This window comes from Barbus barbus (genome assembly GCF_936440315.1).
Source record: "Barbus barbus genome assembly, chromosome: 24".
Classification (NCBI taxonomy): Eukaryota; Metazoa; Chordata; class Actinopteri; order Cypriniformes; family Cyprinidae; genus Barbus; species Barbus barbus.
The window spans coordinates 22159825-22186977 of NC_136752.1; the positions used below are offsets into that span (position 1 = coordinate 22159825).

The following is a 27153-nucleotide window of genomic DNA, read 5'->3' on the forward strand; positions in this document are numbered from 1 at the left end:
TTTAGTGCATTGCAACACTTGCCTATTTACATTATTGTTCAAATTGAAATGCACATAGATGTATGCACGTCTTTTCCTCACACCCCATATGAAGTATAATGCAAGTATGAAGCAGACCTTAACCTGATTTTACTAATTGGTCAATTTCATTTTAACAATATTATCAATTCAAGGACTAATGCGAAGACAATCTACATCATTATTTAAAACAACTGTTTGTTTATGAATTATTTATAGGCAATGCGCAAATAGCGCACTAACAAAATTTTCAGCTCTCTCTCCATGTATCATAATCTTGATTCCCTGTGGGCCGAAATTAAACGAGATTTTTCTTACCTCATGGTGATTTCCGCGCTATATGTTCGGCGTTATATAATTTCAGAGAGTTTACAAAGTTCGCACTTGATCACAAAAGATATGAATGAGACGCCGCAGGAACAGAGATAGTTTGTATTCCGCAAAGTAAAAAAATAAAAATTAAAGTAAATAAAAAAATAACTCGGTCTACATGATCTACCGCATTGCACCGCTTATGTGGATGCTGCAGCGCAAAAAAAAATGTAAGTGAGAATGTAATTCTCTGTTTGGTCTTGCAAGCGCCTGATCTTCTAATAGCGGCAACGTGCCGCTGGGATCCCCTTCTACAGCCACAGCAGCGACGCTGAGCTTTACTGGGCTACGTCAACACGCAAGAGACGCACAGGCCACGCCCCCGTACGCTAGTTTAGATGTGTAATTTTTGTACAAGAATACAAAAATTCTTGATAAGTAAAATGGAAATCAATAAATCAATCTACGCTAAGTCAGTATTAGCTTATTATTAACATATATAAATGCCAGTATCGTTTTTCCAACAAAATAATATATTTGATAGCGCATTTGGTAATATTTATTCAAGCCTTCACCATATTAAAATGCTTGACAAGTGTATGTCATCTGACTATGATCTGCTCGCTTTGATGGCAGAGGTAAGGGATCTGATGGTTCATCACAAGTGTTCAAACTGTGTGACTTCACACATCTCAATTACTAGATCAACTATTACTGTCACTCATGCATCTCCGATTCTGAACTGTGGTACTCACATGGGAATAAATATGTGGCTTGGGGTATATAACTGAAGGCAAAATAAAAGGGATATAATTTGGAATTCAATTTCAAAATTTTGTGCAATGCAATGCAACTTTGCAAAAGTCTGCACTGCCATCTACTGGTGCACTCTTGCAGAGTTTATTATATGCTTATTTGAATAAAAAATTACTCGTGCTGTAGTCTCAGGACCCTTGTATGTCATGCGAAATGCTTTTTAGACAATATTTAGTGGTTAATACAATGTTTAAAGTTATGAATTCTAGGTGTAATGTACATCTTTTTAAAACGCTCATGTTTCAAGTCAGTTTTTTTTAAACACATTAACAATTTGCCAATATATTGCTTAAGAGAAATATTATACAATGTATAACAGTTCTTATATATAATATTCCTCTTCTATGACTTTTTAAAATACACGTCAGTTTAGCAGTCTTTCACTGGACATTTACGGGAAAGTTGGTAGCTAGTAGCATTTGGATAGGACGAGACAGAAAAGTTGTGTACCAGCAGGGAGCGCACTGGGGCTCAAAAAGCCCCGAAAAGCATCTTCTGAGCCGCATTCATATCGCAGGACGTTTCGAGTCTTACTGGATGCATGTGTAACTAGAACGTGTACGCGTTTAAAATCTGTTATTCTAATGGATATGTAACTAGCTTAACTACTGAACTCAAATTTAGCAATTACTATAAAAGTATTTTAAATACAGTCATCACAAATGTAACAAATGCGCTGCAAAATGTAACAAGTACCACATGACAACCTGGCCACTAAGCTCCGCCCCTCTTCCCACATGTTTTCATTCCACACGAGCATTCTATTCCTATGAACCAATCACGATCCTTAAATCCGACACGTACCCTACGTAGTGTGTACGCATCAGTGTGCACGTTTTCTATTGGCGCGTTCAGCTGCCGACCAATCAGAGTGCGTTTTCATCGACTAAAGGTGGCCATATTTTATGCCACCTGGGTTTTGCTTGAAACAGCTGTATTTTGCTACACCGCTAAAACAACTAATAAAATACCATATATTTAGTGTTTATTACATCATGCCTTATTATCAGACGTGGGAAGAGTTTGCGCGAGCTGCAGAAAAACTTTATTTGACGGATCCGATGAAGGTAATTAATAAACAACCTCTTAGTTTCAGGCTACTGGCTACAAGCACAGCTCATGTTCACATTTTACAGTAAAAGAGCAACTTATTAAAGTTGTGGAATTTTATTCGATATGTCGTAGGAAATATAATATCATGTAACTTATATGTTGTATATATGCGTCTAAATTTAAGATAGAAAGGCTGCAGTATTCAAGCCTGAAATGCACTGATGCACTGTGACTCATGTTAATGTTGTTTATTCAGGTCCGAGTGGTTCTGAAGTATCGACACTGTGATGGAAATCTCTGTATGAAAGTCACAGATGATGCTGTGGTGAGTTTAGAGCCCTTGCAAGAAGACTGTTTTGTTTGTGGTCTTGTGTGGATGTTATATACAGTTTTCTTTCAGTGTCTGCAGTACAAAACTGACCAGGCCCAAGATGTAAGGAAGATCGAGAAGCTGCATGGGAAGTTGATGAGATTAATGGTCTCCAAAGAGTCCCACAGTGGAGCCATGGAAACTGACTGAATCAATCAAAGGAACTGTTGGGATTGGACAGTTGTTTGTTACTCAATCTGACTGACAATGAAGAGAAATGGATCTACAGGAGCATGAAGATGATGTCTGGTTGATGTTTATTGACTGTATACTGAAAAGGTTCAACATTATGCTCTTTTGGAGAGCAAGCAGCAAGAGCATCCTACAAGAGGCTGATTTTTGTGTTCCTGTTTGGAGGTCGGACAACATTGTAATGATTATACCCCTGGTTTCATTTGGTCTGCCTATTTAATATGTTTGGAGAAAGCAAGTTTTAATTGCGACAACATCAAGGGAATACATTTTGAAACAGGATCTTCTTAATTACAGTAAAATCTCAGTCCTGAAGTTTGTATATTTACGCATGATGTACAATGAACCTAAATAAATGTATTTTTTCCCCCCATTATTTCATTTAACTTTTTAACTAACATTTAACGAGTGCTTTTAAATGTAATTTAAAAAGCCAATTTTTCTGTTCATTTGGGATTTTCAATATATAACAATACACTTCTGACTGAAACACAAGATCAAGAACAGTTGTGAACAGGCATAGTTTTAGTGGTTATAAAACTGACAAGCTAGATTTCAAAATTGTAAACTAGTTTTTGAACTATTTAATCCTGAAACTTCTGTGGTGGTTGAAAAGATGTGATGTGCTGTTAACAGAAAATCTGGCCTACCTGTTTAGGATGACTTGCTACCAGTAGCTTCTGTCATGTTTCAAACCCCTAACTCTAAAACCCAGACCAGACAATAAACTTGTCAGCATGTACAGCCGCAATATGTTCAGCTGGGTTAGTTTAATACAAGACATAAGTGATTTACCTCAGAAAACCTGTCAGTCTGCTCCAGTCAGCACCCAATTCAGATTTGACCATACACCAAGCCTAAATAATACGAATTTTCACACATTACTTAAGTGAAGTTATGTTTTTCAAAATGTTTTATTTTGGTTACATTTTAATCTTTTATAGAACGTTTTATTGCAAAATGTTGTTAGCTAACTACTATCACAATGCAACATTGTGAAATGTGAAAACCTTTGTGTGGCGAGCATTTATTTTGCACTACAATAAAGCCACGACTATTGTCTGAAAGAAGTAAACCCATTTTACATAACATAATTACCGGCATGTCCGTTTTACTGTTGTCCACAATGAAAGGGAGCGTGCTCAGCGCCTGATTGCATTGTGACTACATTTCCCGTGGTGCACTGGGGTGAAGTTACTGCGTCTTGGTGATAAACGATCTCAGCATTACTTTGCTACTTATTGAGGTGAGTGTGCTTCATGTCTGGTGTTATTAATCATGACGTATTTGCAAAATTTAGCTGGTTAGTTAATATTAATCTAAAGCAACAGCATATCAATCGGTTGTTGTTGCTATAACTCGATCTATACATGTATGATTTTCAAATCACTGGTTATGCAAAAACTTTCTCGTGCAATGATACATTTATTTACGTAAATATAAGTCATTTCTCTGCTGGTCATGTTATCAACTTGGTGGCTTTTTTTTTTCTTTCAAGAAAAAGACTGTAAAAGAGTTGCTTAGTCTTGCTAGATTTCCACTTAAATTATTTAGCCTCTTAGATTAAAATCAGTTTATATAATTTGTTTGTACAGGAAGTCATGTCAGAAGAGGTTATGTCTGATATTTTTGAGAATAATTCATAATTAGAAGAATAGCCCACATTCTGACATTCCTGTTTATGGGGTATTACCTGTGCATTGGGAGTTACGTTAGACAGAGAAGAGCTTTGTCATGCATTGTGCACCAAATGTTGTAACCACAGAGCTTTGTCCCAGTGTTGGGAATGTTGTGCCTTGAATGTAAACCTTGGCCCCATTTTATTGCACGCATGCATTAAAAGCACCTTGCCTAGTGGTTGTATGAATGAATGGCTGCAGGTTCAATCTCTGCGAGGGGTGATCCATGTGCTAACTATTGGCATTTCTCCCTTGAGAAAGACACTTCAGCTTACTTCATTTGCTCCATTCCAGGGCCCTAAACCATGTACAAAGAGTTGACAGTGGCATTGGGGCTCGGAGCGGTGCTAGCTCTGGTATTCCTGAAGAAGAGAGAGTGTCCTGAAAGCTCAGGATGGGTGGTGGGGTGTGGGAGCTTGTCCCCAAGGACCCGAGGATGACAGTATACGTCCTTTTAAAGTTGAGACAACTTCGGAAGAGATTGAGGTAAATCCTGATGTCACCATTAGACTAAAATTTCATATCAGAATCAGAATGAGCTTTATTGGCCAAGTATGTTTACACATACAAGGAATTTGTTGTAGTGACAGAAGCTCCACAGTGCAACAGAAAGACAGTAACAGGACAGGACACAGGTAATAAAACAAAATGACAAGAAATAGCCAATAACCAATGTACAAAGCAGCAAAAAAATAAAAAATACACAATATATAATATAGGCGACTATGTATGTATATATTCGTTTCACTGGAAAAATGTTTTGGTGTGTATTTTGTCTGTGGCAAAAGCTTCTTTATATTCCTTAGGATCTGCACTGCAGGCTAGATCAGACCCGCTCCTTTCCTTCTCTTGAAGACAGTCAGTTTAACTATGGCTTCAACTCCAAATACCTTGAGAAGGTTGTGTCTTATTGGAGGAATGATTTTAACTGGAGGAAACAAGTGGATAAAATGAACAAATACCCTAATTTCAAAACCAAAATCGAAGGTGATCCCTGACTAGTAAACAGCTATAGTAAAGGTGTGGTCGCAATAGCAAAATTTTTAGCGAAGGTTTGCAAAATTTCATGCAGATTTCATGTACATCATGCAGAATCTCACAGAGCAACGGTAAATGCACTTTAAAGGAATAGTTCACCCAAAAATTCAAAATTGACTCATCCTCAGGCCATCCAATATGTTGATGAGTTTGTTTCTTCATTTAAAATGTTTTGGAGCTATTCAGCATTACATCACTTGTTTATAAATAGATGCTCTGCTGTGAATGGGTGCCGTCAGAATGAAAGTTCAAATAGCTGATAAAAACATCACAATAATCCACATGACTCCAGTCCATCAATTAACATCCAAGTTTAAAATTAAGTTTAATTCATTCATTTTTTTACTTTAAATCATCCATAATCCCAGTCCCAGTCCAAAATACTAGTCCAAAATCAATAATAATGCTTCCTTCAGTGGAAAAAGTCCATCCCCTGTTGTTCCCTCGCATCAAAATTTACAGACATATTTGTTTAGAGCAGTTTTTGGACTGTCTTTGTTCTTGTAAACAGTGCTTGTGCATATTTCTCTTCTGATTCAGACAAGACAGCAGTATTATGAATAGTTGACTCATATTTTAGACAGAAGGAATGACTTTGAAGTTAAAAACATCTTGATGAATTTGTTTCTTAGAAACACAATTTTTCACTACAAGACATTAATTGATTAACTGGAGTCATTTGGATTTGTTTATTTTTGGGTGAATTATACCTTTAAAAACTAAATTTTTCACAAGAAGATGCTTATATTTTTCACATATTTTATACTCCACAACTGAGTTAATTTTTGTTGTGTTGTGTTGTCCTCTATAACAAAAGGTATTGATATTCACTATGTTCATGTGAAACCAAAGAACCTGGCTGACGGAACCCGTGCTGTGCCTCTGATGATGGTACATGGATGGCCAGGCTCCTTCTATGAGTTTTATGGTATCATCCCCCTGCTTACGGAGCCATCCAGTCCTGATGACATAACCTTCGAAGTCATCTGTCCCTCGATACCTGGTTATGGTTTCTCAGAGGCTCCACGTAAGAAAGGTAAAGGGCAAACAACCCAACCCAACAGATATTTTATTTCAAACACATGTAGATTAGTCTGTTAAATATCTTCTCTGTTTTGCATTTTTTGGCACCGGTTTTGACGGTGTATGTGCAGCACACATATTCAATAAACTGATGAAGAGGCTAGGTTTTAACCAGTACTATGTTCAGGGAGGAGACTGGGGCTCACTGGGGCTCACAGCTGGAGCCCAAGTATGTATAAAAGCAGTGGTTTATCCAAAACAATTGAAGTTCACATTTACAAATTGAAAAGTAATTACAACATTAGATGCATTCAATTCAATTTAGTGCAAAATAGCTTCGTGGCTTTTCTACAAAAAATTCTGAAATTCAAAAAATGTTTAACTCTACTTCTACAAAATGATGAATAAGGAAGATACAACACATTTGCAGGTGTGACTTTGTCTTGTATATTTTTATTCAATTTATGAGGGTGCTATAATCGCACAGTACTGAAGTATCTTGTATGTGAGTTTTACATAATTTTAAATGGAAAAGAAAAGACTAATTTCAACAAATTTACCATTAATACAGATGCTGCATCTATTGAATGCATGAGATTTACTTTTGGTACTTATAAAATACTCAATGTAATTGTTATACATCCTAATCATTTAGTTAGTTTTTAAGCATTTTAAAATTTTTAAAATAGCTATACTTAATTTTAAGAGTTATTGGGCCCCTCTTGGTTTAGACCCACTGTATTCAAGTATTTCATCACATTGAAATCCTCAGCTAAAAGTAAATTGTCAGATATATTAAAGGAAGTTAATGTGTATAGAAATAAACAAATTTCAAGTACTTGAAAGTTTTAAAGAATTGATTTTTGTTGTTCATCTTTGTTCTCCTCAGTGCTGTGAAAGGCCTCCACATTAACTTTGCTCCTCCAGGAAAAGCAGGCCTTGTCATGATATTATCTATACTTTTTGGTCGCCGATTCCCCAAACTCTTTGGCTTCACCGAGCATGATGTGAAACGCCTTTTCCCCACTATGGAAAAGCTTGTAATAGATGCCATAAAGGAGTCTGGATACATGCACATACAGGCCACTAAACCCGACACCGCAGGTGAGAGACATATTAGTGAAATAAGTACTGCAATAGACTCCACATAAGAATCTGTTGTGATACTGGTCCAATAGATTATATATTTGGTGTTATTGACCAACAGACTTTGATTTGAAGCTTGACTGTGTTGCACAGGCCGTGGATTGAATGACTCTCCCGTTGGTTTGGCTGCCTACATTTTGGAGAAATTTTCAACCTGGACTGATCCTGAGTTTAAGAAACTTGAGGATGGTGGCCTGGAGAGGTAGTCATATTTGAGTTCAGCTTTATTATAGGTTGGTGAAATGTATGTTTAGTTAAATAGTCTGTCAATTCCCCAACAGGAAGTATTCTCTTGATGATCTTCTGACAAATGTGATGATCTACTGGACCTCTAGGTGCATTATATCCTCCATGCGTTTCTACAAGGAGAACTTCGGCAAAGGCCTGAACCAGCCCCATGCAAAGTAAGAGAACTACAGTCTTTGACTTACAGTACATGAAGCTGTATTTTCTGTTCACAGAAATTTGGACTGTGTAAATATGAACACTACTGTCTGGGGTTGGCAACATTTTTTGATGTTTTTGAAAGAAACTTCTGAAGTAAAAAATAAAATTTAAAAACCAAAAATCATTAAATTAGTATGCCATGTCTCTCTTTTCCCAATAGGCTTCCGGTTTACGTTCCGACCGGTGTGGCCTCTTTCCTTAATGAGGTGAAGCATTCCCCTAAATTGTGGGTGACACAGAAATACCATAATCTCAAGACTTACACTCCCATGGCTCGCGGGGGCCATTTTGCTGCTATGGAGGAGCCACAGTTACTGGCAGAGGATGTTCAGAACTTTGTCAAGATTGTGGAAAAGAGAAAGAAGGAATAAACTGCTCTATGTCCTTTTATGCATATTCATGGGACTAATGGAACTCAATGTTTAGATGCATAGATAAATGCATCTAAACAGATGACCATGAAGTAGAAAAACAACCCCTGGACCACACAACAAATGGCTAATCCTAATCATTACTGTGTCAAAAATGCTAATGGTCTAATCCGATTCAATTATCTATGCTAAGCTAAGCTAAAAGTGCTACCGCCAGACCGGGAGATTGGCTGAATGGATTCAAAAACGGTACAACTCAACTGTTTAACTCTAGGGGATGTGTAAAATGAGCCTATTTCCAAAAAAATTTGAGTGTTTCTTTAATGCTGATGTTAAACTATGAAATGATACGTCAATCCTTTATTGAAGTGCTTTTTGATTGCAGTTATTGACTGATAGCAATATGTAGTAAAGAGCGAAATCACAAAAGACAGTCGGGAAGACATTTTTATTGTTATCAAGACAAATTTGATATCACTTTCTCATTACAAACAATTCATCAAGAGGAAAAATTAGTGTTCATGATTCAAAGTAATGCCCACTAGAGTGGCTAAGTATATCTGTTCCTCTATTCTGCATTCATCTATATAAATAAAGGTATCATCGTTTATAGACGCTCTGCTGGCCAATGCAACTGCCTCTTTTTCACATAATGGAAAGTTCTTGGCGAGAACTTTCACGACCAATCAAATAAAGAGACGCTAAGTGAAGGCACAACCAAAGCAACGAAGCTGGTCAGACTCCATTGCTTATGGTTTTCTGGAATGCATATTTGGGAAAATAAAATAGGAACACTTCTATAAAAAAATTAATATTCTCATAATATTTATACAAACATAAATATTATGTATCAAAATATTTATTTTGCACTAACGAGAGTTGCACTTTCCATAGAAAATGAGTATTTAAAAATGTCATGAAAAACAATTCTCACAGTACAGTTCAGTGTTTTTTTTTTTTTTCCACATATAGGCCCTCAAGGTCGATTCTCTTAGGGTTACACAGTTTTAGGACAGCATAGTTTATAATAGGTCAATCCCTGCCTGTGCCTTAACAATTTGTCCTGTTGTAGGCAGTTTTAAAATGTGCTGGTGTGGTGATTTATTCCGATTTGATTTCTCACAGGGGAAATGTATTCTGAATGAAGACGTTCTTAGGACAAAGAGAAATGATCAGTGGACCTACTCTGATGCAATATTCAGTCTGTAAATGCAGGTGTTCTATACTATTAAAAGTATGTATTTTATAGCATTGTGCACGCATAATTCAAGTAATTTCAGGTATGACAGCTGGCAACTCTACATGATCCAGTCTTACACATACATACATTATGATACTAATAATGCAAAACAAAATGTCTTCTACACAATGAATATAATGACAAAATATTGGCGAAATCAAGCGATGTTTACATTTTACAAAAAAGAGATGATCTCTATTGGGCCCTTTGATTGGAATGCTCAAGTTACAAAAATCCAAACTAATTTCTCATTTTCATACCAGAATGTCATCATTATTCTAATACATTGAATTGGATGGATTAAGAAAAATAGTGTCATGCGTGTTAAAGAATGACTGAACATTAAATGCATATCTATTCCATAGCAGACGCTTAATAGCAACTACTATCCCCAAACTGACAAATGTTTAATTTAGCATCTAATACTGTTTGGCTAAAAATTTATGTCATAATTCATTGTTGTGAATATATTTCTGGAGCTCATTTGAAATGTCGAGTAGTCATCACTCGACTAAAGGTAAAACCCTTGGGGCCGTTTATACAGGATGTGTACTTGCGTTCAAAAACAGCAAACAATTTCAATGGAACTGAAGGCGCATCGAGATCCATTTAAAAAGTTTGTTTAACGTGAAGTAGCGTCCTAAAAATATGGTGTTCATTGCATAAGATGCTAAAAAAAAACTAAATGGACAAAATGTAGCTTAAAAAAAGCAAGACAGAGCATTACAGAATCGATCTGAATGAGAAGTGGTACAGCGATAAAAGTTGTTGGTATTTCTTGCGTTTAAAAAAAAAAGAGTGCTCCAAAATGGGAAAAACACAGGGTCTCAAGTCGCTTTATTTTAACGCTTTTATTATAACGGTCTAATTTTAACTAGTGCTGTCAAACGATTAATCGCATTCAAAATAAAAGTTTTTGTTTACATAATATATGTGTGTGTACTGTGTATATTCGTTATGTATATATAAACACACGTATATATTTACGAAAAATGTTGTTTATACATTAAATATATTTATATATGAATATAAATATATAGGCCTACATGTAAATATTGTCAAAATATATGCTATATGTGTGTTTATTTATATATACAAAATAAATATACACAATATACACATATGTAAACAAAAACTTATTTTGGATTAATTGTTTGACAGCACTAATTTTAACTTATTGTAAAACTGTAAAAATGCATTGCTAATGACTGCGATGCTGGAAAAGCAGAGAGTTACGGACGCAACAGTGCGTTTACTTTAGAAAAAACATTTTTTTAAAACACCACAGTGGAATGCAAAAATGCATTCTGTGTGAACTGACATGTGATGAATATGATTCTACATATGATGATTCTTTGGAGATGAATGTTAAACTGAAACCCGTCACCAGACCAAGATGATACACCCAAAATAAAGAACCAAAAAAGAAACACCAGTAGATGTGAGACTTCCACAAACTGTTGACCCAGAGCGCATAACCTGAATATATAACCAACTGCCTGTGCTTGTGAGATTGTGACAGGTTCAAAGAAAGCTTTCATTCCAGTCATAGGCACAATACAAGGACCTAGGGAATCCTACAACAACTACAAACGGTATGGCTTACCAGGGGTGTCAAACTCAATTCCTGGAGGGCCACAGTCCTGCAGAGTTTAGCTCCAACCCTAATTAAACGCACCTCATCCAGCTAATCGAGTCCTTCAGGCTAAATTGAAAACTACATGGTTTGGGAGTTGAAGCAGGGTTGGAGCTAAACTCTGCAGGGCTGCGGCCCTCCAGGAACTGAGTTTGACACCCCTGGCTTAGACTGAGGTCTGAATTTAGACAAGACAGCAAAGCACAGAAAATGCCACTATAACATCAAAAAACGAATCAAATTACAAGAAAACGAGTGCAACCAAATCGATCCATATGCTAATACTGAGAATTATCGTCAGTAACTCGCACTGATACTATAACAAGTATCTTCTATATCTAAGATCAAACATTTTAATAGGTTATTATAACACTTAAAGAACTTGTCTACATCATGAAGATCATTTCGAACATGACCGTTTTCTAGAAAATCATCCATACCAAAATAATATTGAATCTAGGCAAATTTGAAACTTCTTTTTTTTGAGATGCTAAAGTATAATTAGCCAGGCCCTCAACGGAATTTAATAGTGAGGTCCAGATACTTAAAAATGGTCCTATCAGGGTCAGGCCCATGCTCCATTTGGGTTAGATGACGAAACGGCAAACTAAAGCAACAATCCAGTCACAAAACTACATCATACATTCATTTGAGGAGGCACTTGTCACAAACAATGGGCTTCATTGAGGGAACTAGATTCAACATGCATTAGATTCATTGCATCTATCACAATATGAGACTTGTAGATGGTCTTTTCATGAATGTTAAGATAAAAGTTTACTACATTTACTTTAGCAATATTAGCAATTCTTCATTCACTGTAAACTTTTAACTCAGTTTAGGGAACAAACACATTGACAATAGCGCTTTCAAGGCAAACAGAACGGAAAGGCTTATGTAGTGAACTTTGGACAAAACAAACTCTTTGGGAGAGAAATACCCCAAAACTCGAACAGCACTGACATTAAATGACTACAGATTTGTGCAAACTGTGGTCTTTCTGGTGTTAAACCATTCATCTTAAACTTGACGTTCAGCATGATTTGTGCGTGTACGTATATCACGTACGTATTCGACTAGTATTCAATATTCAACAAGTATCAATTTAGGAGATGTAAACTGCAAGATTTAGGTGATCACTTGTGTTGCTTCAGCTCAACACAATTTGTTCAAGATCTAAACATAATACAATTTTTATGACGGACCACTGACATCATAAAGTACCACATATAAATAACACAACCCCTCACCTCAATCGCTGGCAGTTGTGGGCACCGCGTACTAATATTGCAAAGGGCCCACAATACATCCCACAACTTATCGACTAAGCTTCTTACCAAATTCAAGCGGAGAAAACAGTGAGATTTTGGCATCGTAACTGACGTTTTCTTCCCAGAGCCTGTGGGAAACTAGGACCCTTTAGGGCAGTGGCTGTGCGGGAGATTTCACAAGGCTGTTTCCTGCACTGTATGGGCCAGGTTACAAGTAGGCTGGGCGGTTATCTTTTCTCCTTCCTCGTCCCTGAGCTTGTCTTCCTCTTTAGTATAGGCAACGCCATTGCTCTCTTTCTGGGCCATCTGGTAAGGCTGATGGTCCAGGCCTTTGGACTATAGCATAGGCACATACATACATAACCATTCATAATGGAAGAAGGAATACTGTATTTGAAAATGGATTTTGATTCGTAGCATTTAAGTGACTTACATTGTCTTCCAGTGGAGTAACACAGCAGAGTTTCTCCCTGTAGCGTTGGGGCAGAAAGAACAGCAAATTGCCAAGCACAGGGTAAATCGTACCTGGGTTTAACTCTTTCTCTTTCCAGGGCCCTGAGTGAACACAAAAACTTTATGGTTCCTGCCTAATGATTAATGTTGTTATTGGTAACTAAAACTATTCAAAATAGATTTTGGTAACTGAAATAAAACTTCAAATATACTTAGTTAAAAAGTAGTTAAAAAGTAGAGATGTTGCGTATATGACTAAAATATCAGTGCAACTATATTTGGGTCAGTTGTCATTTATGCTAAATTTTGCAAAAATGCAAAAATTTGTTTGCTTGATAGATATTCTTAAAATGTGTTTTCAAAATTAAATGATTAGCTTTTATATGTAGTTGTAGCAAAGCAAAAATACATTTAAATATTATCCTGAATATATTTACTTTGTATTAGTGTAAGAGTGTATCTACTCAAAAATCTACTCAAATTGTAATATAAAAGTATCAATTTAAATGTATTTGTAAAGCACTTTTTCTACATAACCCAATGCATATTCGTTTTGCTTTTCCTTTTCTCTGAAATTTTATGCAAACCCACTAGCACCACCTTGCAGACTTCAATTTGAAAACACTTCCATAAATTCTTTGTGTAATCTTACTAGGTCAATGAATTCTAACTTTATCTTAACCTTTCACAGTTTAGACAACATGCAGAATATTAACAAAGGTAGCTTTATCAGCAGCAAAACAAAACTTTAAACTGCTTTAAAGACTCATTGACAGAACCTAGGATACGGTAAGACGATTAGAGTGTTTGATGTGTTTTGGAAACACACTGTACCCGTGAGAAAGCTGACCAGTAGTCCCACCACCACAACTGTGGCAGAATTATGAGCACTGTACCACATGTATGATAGAGAGTACAAAGCCTGAACTCCAGAAGGCCTGAGAAGACAAGAAGATACAATAAATGAGCCAATTCAGTCTGTAATATATAGCAATGATTAGTCTAAGCAGTTTTTGCAACAGGCTATTGAAGCTAAAATAATTTATTTTTGCTTGCTCTGATGTAATCAAGCATTTTAGAACAGGAATTTCTTGAGCACCATTACTTTATTAAAATTATGAACCTTGGTTTAGGTGTGATGAGTGTCGTCATCACAGCTATTGTCATGTTTCCCACATCAGGTATGACAGTGGCATTTATCATAGGTGATGCAGATGCAGACATTCGTGAAACAAAGCTGCCGATACCGATCCAGAAAGCCATGACCAGCCCTGATGCCAACCCAACCAGAGCACCCTGAAAACACACTCAGTCATCTAACGAATACCACTGGCTGCATTAGTGACAATATAAAACTGTTTAAAGGTTAGGAGTCGGTAAGATTTCAAAAAATAATAATAATAATACTTTTAACAAGCAAGAATGAATTAAACTGATCAAAATTAAAGACTTCTACTTTGTTATAAGAACATATACAGTTCAAATAAATGCTGTTTTTTTAAACATTTTTTTTTATTCACTATTCAAATGTATCATGGTCTCGAAAAATTCATTAAGCAGCACAACTGTTTTCAACAGTGATAATAATAAGAAATGTTTGAGCAACAAAATCACATTAGATTGATTTTTGAAGCATCGTGACACTGAGACTGAAAGAGTCATGATGCTGAAAATTCAGCTTTGCATCACAGAAATAAATTACATTTTTAAATCTATTCAAACAGAAAACTTAATAGAAAAGTAGTAATAACATTTCAGAATATTACTATTTTTACTGTATTTTTGATAACAATAAATGCAGCTTTGCTGAGTAGTGCTGTCAAATGATTAATCGCGATTAAATCACATCCAAAATAAAAGTTTTTGATTGCACAATATATGTGTGTATTGTGTATATTTATTATGTATATGTAAATACACACACATACAGTATATATTTTGAAAATATTTACATGTATTTACATGTCTATTTATATTCATTTAATTTATATTATAAATAAATATATTAATATATAAAAATTTTATTTTTCTGAAATGTATACATGCATGTGTTTATTTATATATACACTATATTGCCAAAAGTAGTGGGTCACCCCCTTCTAATGAACAGGTTTGACTACTTTAGTCATTTCCGTGAGTACAATGTTTAATGTTTAGGCATATAATGATATTCTAGGGAACTGCGTGCTTCTAATTTTATAGCAACAGTTTGGACAGGATCCTTTTCTATTCTAACCTGACAATGCCTCTGTGTATAAGGCAAGATTCAAAAAGACATGATTGATTCAGTCAGTGTGGAAGAACACTACAAGTCATTGGTGTTTGGTGACAAGGTTTTGGCTCAAGGTCTGCATTTAAAGTCACACCAGAGGTGTTCAGCTGGGATTAGGACTTGGCTTTCTGCAGACCAGTCAAGTTGTATATATATATACACATATACATAATAAATATACACAGCACACATACATATATTATGTAAACAAAAACTTTTATTTTAGATGCGATTAATCGCAATTAATCGCTTGACAGCACTATTGTTGAGCATGAGAGACTCCAAAAAATGAAGCCAAAAAATATCCAACCCCAATCTTTTGAACAGTTGTGTATATATGTGGATGCTTTGCTTGTTTGACTTACAGTGGAATTGGCCCAAGGGAAAAACATCCCAAGACAGAAAAGGCCAAGAAGAGGTCCACCAACCATCCCAAATATACTGAGTGCTGCCTAAGGATGTTAAAGAGATGGGGGGGCGGGGCATAGATATAGATTACTGTTAACTCTATGAATACATTACACTAAATTACACTTATAATCACTTAAAACCCCCACCTGCAGCACAGAGCCCATTAACGATGCGATGTATGCCATAGCCAGACACACAAGACCATAGGCAAGAGCTGTGAGGGAATTTAACGACAAAAAAAAATTACCCCACCAGGATTTGCTTTCAGCTTAGTATGGACAATATCTTGTACTAGACTCATTCTATGAGGAGGAGCTGGACTATTCAAAGAAAATTAATGAGTGAAATAATAAGCTCTGCCTTTCAGACAATTATTGTAAAATAGCTTACCCAACATTTTTGATAACAGGGTAGCACGGGCCTCCGTCATGGGTCGTACGTGAGGTTTGATCAGATCCTCCATGGTAACCGTTGCCAGGGAGTTGAAGGCAGATGAGATTGTGCTGCAAGATAAATTGGACACCATTTAAAGATCAATATCAACATCTAAAAAAAAACAAAAAAACATTGAAAATTATAATAGGAGGAACTGTCTTTACAAAATCTGGTTGATACCTGAGAGCACCACTGAACAAACAGGCGACAAACAATCCTGGTAAACCAGGAAGATCTTTCAACACATCCATTACAAAGTACAGCACCATCTGCAGATGGAGAGAGCAGTAAAGAGTGACTTCCTCATAATAACTGTCAAATGGTGTGATGATCTTGATATCAAAGGACAACAAAAAGTGTTAGGATAACAAGAAGCATACAGAAGTGAATGATAAAGGTTACAACACTTTTATCAAGAAGGCAAAATGTAATGATAATTACTTTCAAAAACAATAGGCTGTTGCATAAAAATAAACAATTATTATTTTACATTCTAATCATATATATTCATTTGCAGTTCAAAAGTACTTTAAAACAATAACATTGTGAAATATATTACAATTTTAATATAGTTTAAATGTTGTTTATTCCAAAGCTGAATTTTCAGTGTCACATGATCCTCAGAAATCATTCTAATAGGCTGATTTGTTGCTCAAAAAACATTTCCTATTATCAATGTTAAAAACAACTGTACTGCTTAATATTTTTGTGGAAATCATAATACATTTTGTTCATTATCCACAGAAGAATAGCTGAATAGAAAGTTGTTTATTTGTATTTATTCAAAATTATTTGAATCTTTTGAGACATTCTAAATGTATTATTTGTCATTTTTGATCAATTTAATACATCCTTGCTGAAAAATATTCGTTTCCATAAAAAAAAAACATACTGTCCCCAAACATTTGAACTGTAGTATATACATTTTGTGTCTGACCTGGTCATTGCTGTTGACATATCCCTGATCCAGCGGGCTCTCCTCCCCATATCGAGCATACATAACCAGACCCATTAAACAGCCCAACGTGAGCACGATCTGCTGGCATGGAAACACCACATAACAGGACCTGAAAAACAAGACACCCCAGAAAACACTTCAAAATGTACTGGCCACTTTATAAAAACAAAATTAATCACCAAAATATAAATAATACAAAACGTCAATGGGCTGCTCTGAAACCATGGAGATTTTTTGCAGTAATTTAACACAACAAAGCAGAAACAGCACAAATGGTGCATAAAACAACGTTACAGTTTCAGATTCTATTGACTTAACCAGAGTGTGGATAAGCTGGGGTGTTTTCTTACATGATGGCCTCTTTCTCTGTGCGGGAGCTGAGGTATCTCTGGACCTGAGCCTGATTCACTCCATACAGGGCCAGCATGAGAAAAATGCCCCCCACTCCCAGAGTCCAGAATGTGTGCCTCTCTAAAGGGTCAGGGTTCAGGCTGCCATGGGGACCACAAAACAAAGAATGTGAGCTTCAGTTACAGTTCTGGTATGTGGAACAGTGTTTGTTAGATCATCTTAAAGGAACAGTTTAGATACTCATATATGAAACAAAATGATATAAAATCGCACCACTCACTCAAGGCCTGAGATACGGCTTCCGTTTTGTGCTTTCCTCCAAACTTCAGCGATGCCACCTGCCTGATGAGTACCAACTATAATCACTGCCAGCTGCCCTGCAAACATGACAATTGTCTGAAACACATCTGTCCAGATCACCGCTTTCAGACCACCCTGGAGAAGAAGAGACAAGAGGAGCAGGTGTGTTATAATGTACAATACCATTCAAAACTTTGGGGATTTTTTTAATGTTGTTGCAAGAAATGCTCATCAAGGCTACATTAATTTGATCAAAAACACAGTAAAAATTTAAATATTGAGAAATATTATTAAATGTATAATTTAAATGCACATTTTTGTAATTTATTCCTATGATGGTAAAGCTGAATTTTTTTATCAGCACTTGTCTTGATTTTGTATTATTATCAACATGCGTGCTGCTTAATATTTTTGTGTAAATCATGATACTTTTCGGTATTATATGATCTTGTATTATTATGATTCTTTTAAAATTTCAAATGGCATTTACTTGTAATAGAATTATTTTGTAATATCATAAATGTCTTTTCTGTCACTCAACTGATCAATTGAATGCATCCCTGCTGATTAAAGGTATTCATTATCTTTACTGACCCTAAACTCCTTTAAACTGATGCATATCTCCAACTTACCAAAGCTGTATAAAGCGTGCACACCAGTCCCATGGCCATCACTGCCCCCCAAAGGTCAAAACCTGTTACTATGATCACAAACAAATTCAAACAAACATTAACAAGAGGAAAAACATGAAATAAACTACTTATCTGATATACATCAACGTGTGTCTTGTAATGCATCAATAGTCTCAATTACCTGCATTAAGTGCAAGTGCTGGAGCATACAGAACAACTCCCATATAGATCACCTGCGTAAAAACACACAAATTGACAGATTTACAGTTTTGACAGAACAGTTCTAATGCTTTTCTGCAAGCACACAAGATTGTTTTAGGACATCATAACTTGTTTCTCTGAATTTCCCCCTGTCTGGTAACTGATAGTTCTGAGAATCATTACACTTTAGATCCACAACGCTGAGTAAAATATTGTCCGTATCAGTGGGGGGGGGGGACTGGAGTCAAAGACAATATTACTTTAGATTATTAGATTATACTCCTAAAGGTTTTAATATCCTATTGCACATATCCAGGTGGTAACCACAACTCACCATCTGAAAGATGAAGGTCACAGTGCCACATATCCGAACACTTTTACTAAAACGAAGCTCCAGATACTAGAAGAAAAAGAAGGCAAGAATTTAATACAAACAGAAAGAGTGTAAAACCCCATAGAGCATGTTTTGGTACAGCTGTAGGACTGCAATTTACAAATATTACATAATTTTCAGTCAGACGGACTGAGATGGATTCATCAAGAGTGCATTAAATTGATCAAATATAATAATAAATACTTTCTAAAAAAACATTCCCCAACTTTTGAACAGTATCTTATTTGCTGTAATAAAATAGTATATTTTGATTTCTGGAATGCTTGATTTTGATTGATTAGAATTCTGCTATCAAATATTTTTTGTATAATGTTTGGATTTATTTTGCTATAACTAATGAACTGACTGTCTATTATCCTTATAATGTTAAAAAAGTGGGGTCCAAAGGTCGAAGACCACTTGTAAGAATGCTTCAATTTTGCACTTGCGGGTCATTTTACAAAGTCCCCACCCTTTTTGACCAATGAATATCCATGTTTTTTCCATTAACTTTCCAGTTCTTTAATGATTACCAGATAAGGATTTTGTAAAATCCTTAAATTTCAGACAAATTCCCTAATGAATCATTCACTGACTGATTTTTGAAATGATTAAACTGATTCATTAAAAAAATCTGATTCCCAAAAAGTGACACATACTCCAATCTCTCAAACAAACAAACAGTGAATTTCTAATGTGCTACCTGATACGCGCTGCTAAGGCGGAGCCGGTAGAAAACTGGTATGAAAATGTGTGCGGGGATGAGCAGGCCCAGGAAGTAGGAGCAGCCCAGGAACCAATACTGCGTGCCATGTGTGTAAATCTCAGATGGGGCACCCAGGATGGCCACCGCTGATTGAAAGGTGGCCAGCAGCGAAAGGGACACTGGAAGGCAGCGCATACTGCGGTCGGCCAGCAGGAACTCTTGTGTGGTCCTCTGACAACCCCCTGAGAAGGCATAGTAAAGGCCGATTCCTGCGGAGGCCACTAGCAGCACGACGAAAATCACGTAATCCACCGTACTGAAGTGCATCTGGACTACGTCCCCCATGATGCCGTGAGGTGTGGACAGGAGCACAAACAGTGATGTGGCCCCTGGATTAACAGTGGAGGGTCAGTGGAGAGTTGAACATTGGGTCATAATGAAGGATTCCGGGTGACTTGCTATAAGAAATAAAAAGACTGTTTAGGCAAAAATGCAGAATATTACACATTACTCTTACTGACCGTCTAGATTTAAATATTTTTCCAAATTAGCAGCATGGAAACATTTACACTAATGCATTGCGCAGTATGTGCAAAACATCTTAAAAGAGACAATGTATTTTACATCACAATTTGGCCTTTTTATACAAATAAAATTAAAGTAACATAAAAGTCGCAATCAAACCAAAGTAGCAATCAAGTTAATCTTCTGTATTGTGAAGTGCATCCAAAAAAAAAAAAAAACATCAGAAAGAAGTCTGTTCTTACAGGATATACATATATATTAGTAAAATTAGAAAACAATAAAGCAACAAAAACGTTCTTCAAAATATCTTATGTGTTGCACAGAAGAATTAAAATCATGTCGGTATGGAACGATACTTTTGTCAACATGTTTTTAATATTGTCACAATAATGAAGAAAAGAACCTTCATGGCAAGAATGAAGTTATTTAATAATTAATTAAGAGATTATTTAACTATATCATAATACAAATATTCAGTATAGTTAGTAGGTATGTGTAAAACACAGTTGTTTTGTAATATCAGTAGAATTTCTAGAACTGCTGCTGTAAAGATGTCACTAGAGTTGAAAGCACTGCTAGCTCACCTCATTTGATTAAAGCTCTACATTATGTTTTCTGAGCTGCTAGTAGGCGGCCTTAGGACACGGAAAGGTTTTAGCAGTGTGATTCAGCATGAAAACATTAACAAATGTTTAATTAAAAAATAACAGAAAACACATCATCTATGTTAAAGAATAATTGGATTGTTTTGGTTTCTATATTTCATGCCACTCAAAACTGTTTTATGAAGATAAATAAATGTCTTAATGAGCCAAACAAAATGATTGCTCTCTGTGCATTGCTCAAAAAATAGATAAATAAATACACACATAAAAAGAAAAAATTCACAATCACCAGTTTATCAATCACACAACCCACTCAAAACTGAGCACTGGTCTTGTGAGACATAATGACTTAACGCAGTTTATTTACTGAATCATCATGTGACTTAGAAATCTCTTTTTAATTTAATATTGTGCCTCTCTGCCTACCTTCTGTAACAAACCAGCTTACAAGCTACTATTCTAACATATTCTGACATTCTGTAGGGTTCAGGCTTATTCACACAAACATGTGTTGAATGGAAAAAGCACTGTGGGTCAGTGTATTTAGGCCAGAGGAATCAGACTCTATGAAAAAAAGTAATAGGTGACACTGAGAGGATGATGCCAATGAAATACCAAGTCACACTATTATCACATGCTGTAGCTTTACTCCATCTGAAAACATCTGAGCAGGATTTACTCTCATTAAGCAAGAATGCCCATTGAACAAGTGTCAGTAAAGACATGAAAAATATTACAAATGGCACAGTGGCATGCAAGTTACATAACACCCTGCAAAATGGTCAAAGGTCAAGCATCATGCTAAACGTTCTTGCAACTGTGAGTTTGCTAATTGTCATTTATTGACTACACTTGCAATATCTGTAAATTAGTTGTGTACAATGGAGACAACTTACTGCACACAATCCTGTCCTGTCCAGTGGAACAATACACCATATGAGAAACCATCTGCTTCTAGCAAATATGACATTTTTCATTTTGAAGTCAAGAACACTTGAGTGTAACTCGCTTGTATAACTAGGTCCAAATGAAAATCTGTTTCTAATCTGTTCTATTAATATATATATATATATAGCGATGACATGCAAAGCGAAAAGTAATTAACCACCAAATTAGCTACGGAGTTAATATGTGTTACCCACCATGGCTGATTTTCACCTGCATTTGGCAGGTTATTCATTTCAAGCCATGGCTGTGGGACATCATGTGTTGAAATATACTCTATGACTCTACCAGCCAGTGGGAAGACCTTTGAACAGCTAGTTCTCTGGAATCTGAGCCAAGCCATAGACTTAAGTTAATATGAAACAAATGACAAAATCATTTTATAGGCTTTGATAGCCAGTTGATGCCAGTATATAATGGAAAAAACTCACGTAGCTTAATTCATTTTGTGTCATCAAAGCTGTTGTGTTGGCTAGTTTGCTAAAAGATAAGTCTCACATGTGGCATGATAAGGACATGAGCGAAAGACTCTGACCTAGAAGGTCTGTGACAACTCACATAACAACACCGCACAAAAAATGTTTGGGTTGGAATGGAGAGTTTCACACCAGTTTAATCTTTCTCGCTTATTAGTTCAAGAAAAGAAAGGACAAACCGGTTCTTATCTGCAGAACAGTGAGGAAAAATTCAAGGACACACAGGCCAAGATTTGTCAACTCACTGTGCTGTCAAAATGGACTGTTTGCTCAGATTCTTTCCTGTTACTGTGCAAAATAGCTTGGTTTTTTAGTTCAATTGTTAAAATACAAAATCTATGATGGATAAGAAATTAAACGAGATGTATCAAAGGCGAAAAAAGGGACAAACCTGTATCGGTTTTATGGTCACTAGGCTTTTGATGATCAAACAGTGGGATAAAGGCATAGCAATGTGTCTGTTTGATTTTCTTTAGCCTCTATGATCAAGCCCTGCTCCTGCATATGATCCATTAAACACAGCTTTTGACTCATCAGCAGCATCAGAACCCACTGTATCACACAGTGTACCCGGACATGACTGATAAACAGTAAATATCAGCTGTTATGGACCATCCAATCAACTAATAACCCAACTGTCCCATTATTTATAGCAACGCTATAATTTGCCTTATTCAAAAAAAGGCACAATATTTGTCTGATAAACAGGGATGTCAATTTAACATTAATTAAGTGGAATTGATTCTAAAAAAACGATGTTTTCTACAAACAGAGCAACTGTACATTGAAGTACCACTTTCAGTTTTCAGCCCTATTTAAATGGCAAGGCCGTCAGCAGGTATTCTGTTATAACACCTCAATCTTTTATTTTCTTTTGTATCCTTTTTTTGATTTTCATAACAGGGAACCCTTGATAACAATTGACAATATGTTCTTATATTACGTATGTCAGACATGAATCCTCAAACCACCATCTTTAAAAAAAAAAACTGAATGCACAATCACATAGAAAGGACATCTCCGAGAACCTAATTATTAATACTAACAACAATAAAATATATCTAAATCTTAAATACTAATACAACTGTAAACTAATAATAACGATAAAAAGGTTAATAAGATGCATCACTGATAGATACAGCTTTATAATAAAGGAAAAAATATATATTAAAAATGATATAAAAAATACTAATAACAATAATAATGCAAAATAAGATCAATAATCAAGTAATAATAACTATAATCTTTTATATTCTAACACAGTGATAGGCCAAAATTCATATGTTGGAGTCATAAGAACCATATTAATCTCTCACTATATTTGACATTGGGTAACAGGAAATAAAATGAGACAATGGTATTGAATAGAACAAGTTCTGACATGAATTATAGGCTAGTACTGGTGAAATCAAGTTTGTGAAAAGCTGCAACGTTAAATACCAAGCTCATAGCACGCCAACAGGCCAACCAACATGATTAACAATGCCTGAAGTCATTGTTTCACCATCACCAGGATTAGCAACTTAAGAAAACTGGACTAAATGTAAACCACTAAGGCACTAAAAGGGACAGTTCAGCCAAAAATGACAATTCTGTCATCATATATTCCCTCTTGCATTGTTTCAAACTCTTAAGACTTTCCCTAACCCTTAAACCTTATGCTTTCTGGTTACTCTGCTAGGCACCTGTATGAATTTGAAGAGAACTGATTTAATAAATCTAGCCTATCCATTTAACCTTATCCATCCAACAAAACATTAATCATGGCTGTAGATCTTTTTACAACAGTTATTATGCAACCTGACTTTATAAAACAATGTTTGGCTGTAATACTCTGCAGAAATTCATGTTCAAAGATCAAGATTTGTCCATATGAGATCCAACAAACACTCAGCAACTTATTGGCATACTAACCCTAAACCTAACCCTCCCCATAACTTATACAGAGGGAAATGACCTAAAAGCCCTAACCCTTGTTGTAAGCCTAAACTTGATATTTACTACATTTACATCTGATTGGTTGATTAGAATGTTTGCTCTACTTGGTGAATCTGCAGTATATTGATACATAATGACAATGTCCTGGACACTTTTTATTCAAAGCATATAGGATCTAATTTTTTCCTCTAAAGTTGACATGCATCATCTTACATTTAAAGTAAGCCTATAGTTATTATAAATATTTTCATGAAAACGGTTCTGCAAACACTGGCACGCAGCGCGTGTTTATTTCAGTCAGTGACACCATGACATTTCACTATTCGTTTTAATGGCGGGACGCAACACTGTTTTTAAATGAATTTTAATCTAATTCAAATATCAATGAAAATGGCATTCGATGCAAAGTAAAATTAAAGAAAAAAAAACGACGATCGTTCACTATTACCGGTAAATGTCTCGACCCACGCGCTATTCGCTAGCAATAGAGCCACGAGCTCTAGAACGAATAGATCGCGCGCGTGCTAACTTACAGAGAGCGCGGCTTCGAATATTTGATTTCAGTTAGATAAGTTATAGATTTCACCCAATGTACACACAATCTACGAAGAGCAGCATCTGACCGCTACAACGTAGCTGGATGACTGTGTCCTTTACATGCAATAGCTGCGGAGAATACCGCGATGCCAGAAGGATATGACATGCATGCTGGTGTAAAAGGGTGACATCGTTTCGTCACGACAGAGAAAAAGGTGCTCTACCCACCAGAACATACGCTTGTAAGTGTACGCTGCGACGCAAATAAATACAACGCTCCCATTATAATCATCGAAGCTGTCTAGGCAGCTGCGCGCGATGTGCTCTGCCAATTTAGGCAGAGCCTTTTAGCGACCTTATCATTCATTCTGCTCAGCCATCATGTATTATCTTACCTTGGTCAGAGTTCATCCGATGAATAATGAGTGATGAATAGAGAAAGGCTTAAAGCAGTCTCGGTTCAGACCACCCCTACTCTCTCCTTGACATCACAGTAAAGGTTGCTGCTCCATAGTTGATACACATGTGCTTCCGACGTCACGCTGGAACGTCACCATGTTGCTACCTCACTCACGCCTCATAAAGTGATCATCCGCTCGTGGAAACAAACTCAGTATGTGTTATACATGTTGAAATGCAAGCTGAAAAAATCAATAAATAATAAACTCACTCGCGACGTATTTTAAGCTTCATTGAGTGTAAACTTTAAAGGTAAAAAAGTGATTAGAGCATACAACATTGTAAGCAATAATGCTATTATTATTATTGTACTCTGGCACTGGTTTATCTTTTTTTATTGTTATTGGTCTTTTTTTGTTTGTTTTGTTTTTAATTAATATTTCTGATTTCATTGTACTTCCATAGGCATTGCAGATCCCTTGCGCACAATCACAGCAGTGAGTCTGTGACCCATAGACATCACCAGACTCTCGGTCTCATCCTTTGAAATACTTTTCCCAGCCTTTAATGCAGCCAATTCCAATTGTTGCTTTTTTGGGGGAGTTTACTTTACTCTCCTCTCCAGCTGGTGAAATTCATGTTCGATCGGATTTAAATCTGGAGATTGACTTGGGCAATGTAAGACTTTCCATTTATTTGCCCTTATAAATTCCTTGACTGAACTGGCAGGGTGTTTTGGGTCATTGTCCTGATGCAATAAGAAGCACTTCCCAATGAATCTGGTGGCATTTTCTTGAATATTGGTAGGCAAGAAGGTTTTGTACCCTTCCAAATTCATTCTGCTACTGTCATCATACATTAAGTCATCAGTAAAGTTGAGAGGGCCTGTTCCAGAGACAGCCATGCATGCCCATGCCATGACACCACCTCCACCATGCTTTACAGATGAGGCTGTATGCTTGGGATCATTACAGTTCCCTTTTTTTCTCCACATTTTTGCTTTCCCATCACTTAGGTTCATCTTTGTCTCATCGGTCTATAAACACAGTTCCAAAACTCTTCTGGCTCACCTTTGTGCTTTTTTGCAAACTCTAATCTTGCCTTTCTATTTTTGGTGCTGGTCAGAGGTTTGCATCTTGCTGTGTAGCATCTGTAATGCTGTGTCAAAGTCTCCTGAGGACAGTAGATTGTCAGAGCATCACCCCAGCTTTCTGGAAGTTGTTGGTGATTTTACAGACATGTCTTTTAGGATTCATTTTCACAGCTTTTATGATTTGTCTGTCATCAACTACTGTTGTTTTCTCAGCCGATCAGGTCGTTGTTGGTTGCTGATGGTTTCCAAACTCTTGATTTCTCCATGCCCTTTGTTTTTGCAAGAGCTCTAATCGACTTCCTCTTTTCTTTCAGCATCCAAATTGCTTGCTTTTCTCTCAAAGTCAGCTCCCTCATCTTCATCCTGGTTTGTGTGTGTCATCATCGAATGCAAGATTCAGAATACAGAAGTAATGGATATAACTGATACGACACATTCCCTGCTTTTAATATCTGAAGAATTAATGCAACAGGACACAGCTGATCACTTAGAAAGACCTGTGAGGCAACTGACCCAATACTTATGCTCACATCAGATAGAGGGATGAAACTCTAAAAGTGCTGAACTTCTTAGCTGGGAAAACATCTATGTGTTGAATCACCCAATAATAAAATGTGACATTCTGTAGTTTTGTCTCATATTCATCTTTTAATCATATTTGTACGTCTTGACTCCACAGCCAACAGAGCAATTTTGTCTTTACTGTTCCAATACTTTTGGAGGGCACTGTATGTATACATATATTTATATATATATATATATATATATAAATAAAAAAACTCCATGCAAAAGTCAAATTAGTATATATTTATACATAAAACACATTTTATAGATCTTATATTGAATGATTCATCCACGTATGTTTTATATATATATATATATATATATATTACTGTCAAACGATTAATAGAATCCAAAATAAAAGTTTTTG

The 27153-nt window shown here is 36.1% G+C and overlaps 3 protein-coding genes and 1 pseudogene across 6 annotated transcripts in view; 2 read left to right on the forward strand and 2 right to left on the reverse strand.

Moving 5' to 3' along the window:
- Nucleotides 1–660, reverse strand: part of enah (ENAH actin regulator) — a 90374-nt gene extending 89714 nt beyond the window's left edge. For 2 of the 3 annotated variants that reach the window (XM_079375547.1, XM_079375546.1), the window contains exon 1: nucleotides 337–654. Coding sequence is in view for 2 of the 3 variants with exons in the window: in XM_079375546.1 (XP_079231672.1) it covers nucleotides 337–341 (5 nt within the window). In the remaining variant the exon portion in view is untranslated. Of the gene's footprint in view, nucleotides 1–336 lie in introns of all 3 variants that reach the window. The other variant, XM_079375549.1, reaches the window with a different exon arrangement.
- A 1397-nt stretch (nucleotides 661–2057) lies between these two features.
- On the forward strand, nucleotides 2058–3136 carry srp9 (signal recognition particle 9). The gene is made up of 3 exons (XM_079375856.1): nucleotides 2058–2213; nucleotides 2456–2524; nucleotides 2600–3136. Exons 1-3 carry the CDS (start codon nucleotides 2142–2144, stop codon nucleotides 2717–2719), a joined length of 261 nt encoding a protein of 86 aa, XP_079231982.1. The 5' UTR covers nucleotides 2058–2141; the 3' UTR covers nucleotides 2720–3136.
- Nucleotides 3137–4745: 1609 nt separating this feature from the next.
- On the forward strand, nucleotides 4746–8465 carry LOC306843702 (epoxide hydrolase 1-like; annotated as a pseudogene). Its single transcript has 8 exons — nucleotides 4746–4926; nucleotides 5247–5427; nucleotides 6296–6514; nucleotides 6612–6730; nucleotides 7391–7605; nucleotides 7741–7849; nucleotides 7929–8051; nucleotides 8255–8465. The product of its transcript is annotated as an epoxide hydrolase 1-like (transcript).
- Nucleotides 8466–11825: 3360 nt separating this feature from the next.
- On the reverse strand, nucleotides 11826–25263 carry slc5a6a (solute carrier family 5 member 6a). Its single transcript, XM_079375208.1, has 16 exons — nucleotides 25126–25263; nucleotides 19702–20162; nucleotides 18960–19025; nucleotides 18606–18657; nucleotides 18425–18492; nucleotides 17773–17927; nucleotides 17492–17632; nucleotides 17121–17250; nucleotides 16364–16452; nucleotides 16139–16251; nucleotides 15895–15962; nucleotides 15703–15789; nucleotides 14189–14361; nucleotides 13900–14003; nucleotides 13046–13167; nucleotides 11826–12948 (listed from the first exon to the last, which is right to left on the reverse strand). Exons 2-16 carry the CDS (start codon nucleotides 20047–20049, stop codon nucleotides 12787–12789), a joined length of 1878 nt encoding a protein of 625 aa, XP_079231334.1. The 5' UTR covers nucleotides 20050–20162; nucleotides 25126–25263; the 3' UTR covers nucleotides 11826–12786.
- Nucleotides 25264–27153: the final 1890 nt, after the last annotated feature.

What these genes read in the sequence shown, in the direction of transcription:
- srp9 (XM_079375856.1), top strand. Translation starts at nt 2,142, where the DNA reads ATGCCTTATTATCAGACGTGGGAAGAGTTTGCGCGAGCTGCAGAAAAA. An exon ending in ATTTGACGGATCCGATGAAG is followed by an intron (nt 2,214 to 2,455) that starts GTAATTAATAAA and finishes TTGTTTATTCAG; the next exon opens with GTCCGAGTGGTTCTGAAGTA. An exon ending in AAGTCACAGATGATGCTGTG is followed by an intron (nt 2,525 to 2,599) that starts GTGAGTTTAGAG and finishes GTTTTCTTTCAG; the next exon opens with TGTCTGCAGTACAAAACTGA.
- slc5a6a (XM_079375208.1), bottom strand. Translation starts at nt 20,049, where the DNA reads ATGGGGGACGTAGTCCAGATGCACTTCAGTACGGTGGATTACGTGATT. An exon ending in TGACCTTCATCTTTCAGATG is followed by an intron (nt 18,658 to 18,959) that starts GTGAGTTGTGGT and finishes GTTTTTACGCAG; the next exon opens with GTGATCTATATGGGAGTTGT. An exon ending in ACAGAGAAAGAGGCCATCAT is followed by an intron (nt 17,251 to 17,491) that starts GTAAGAAAACAC and finishes CTTGTTTTTCAG; the next exon opens with GTCCTGTTATGTGGTGTTTC.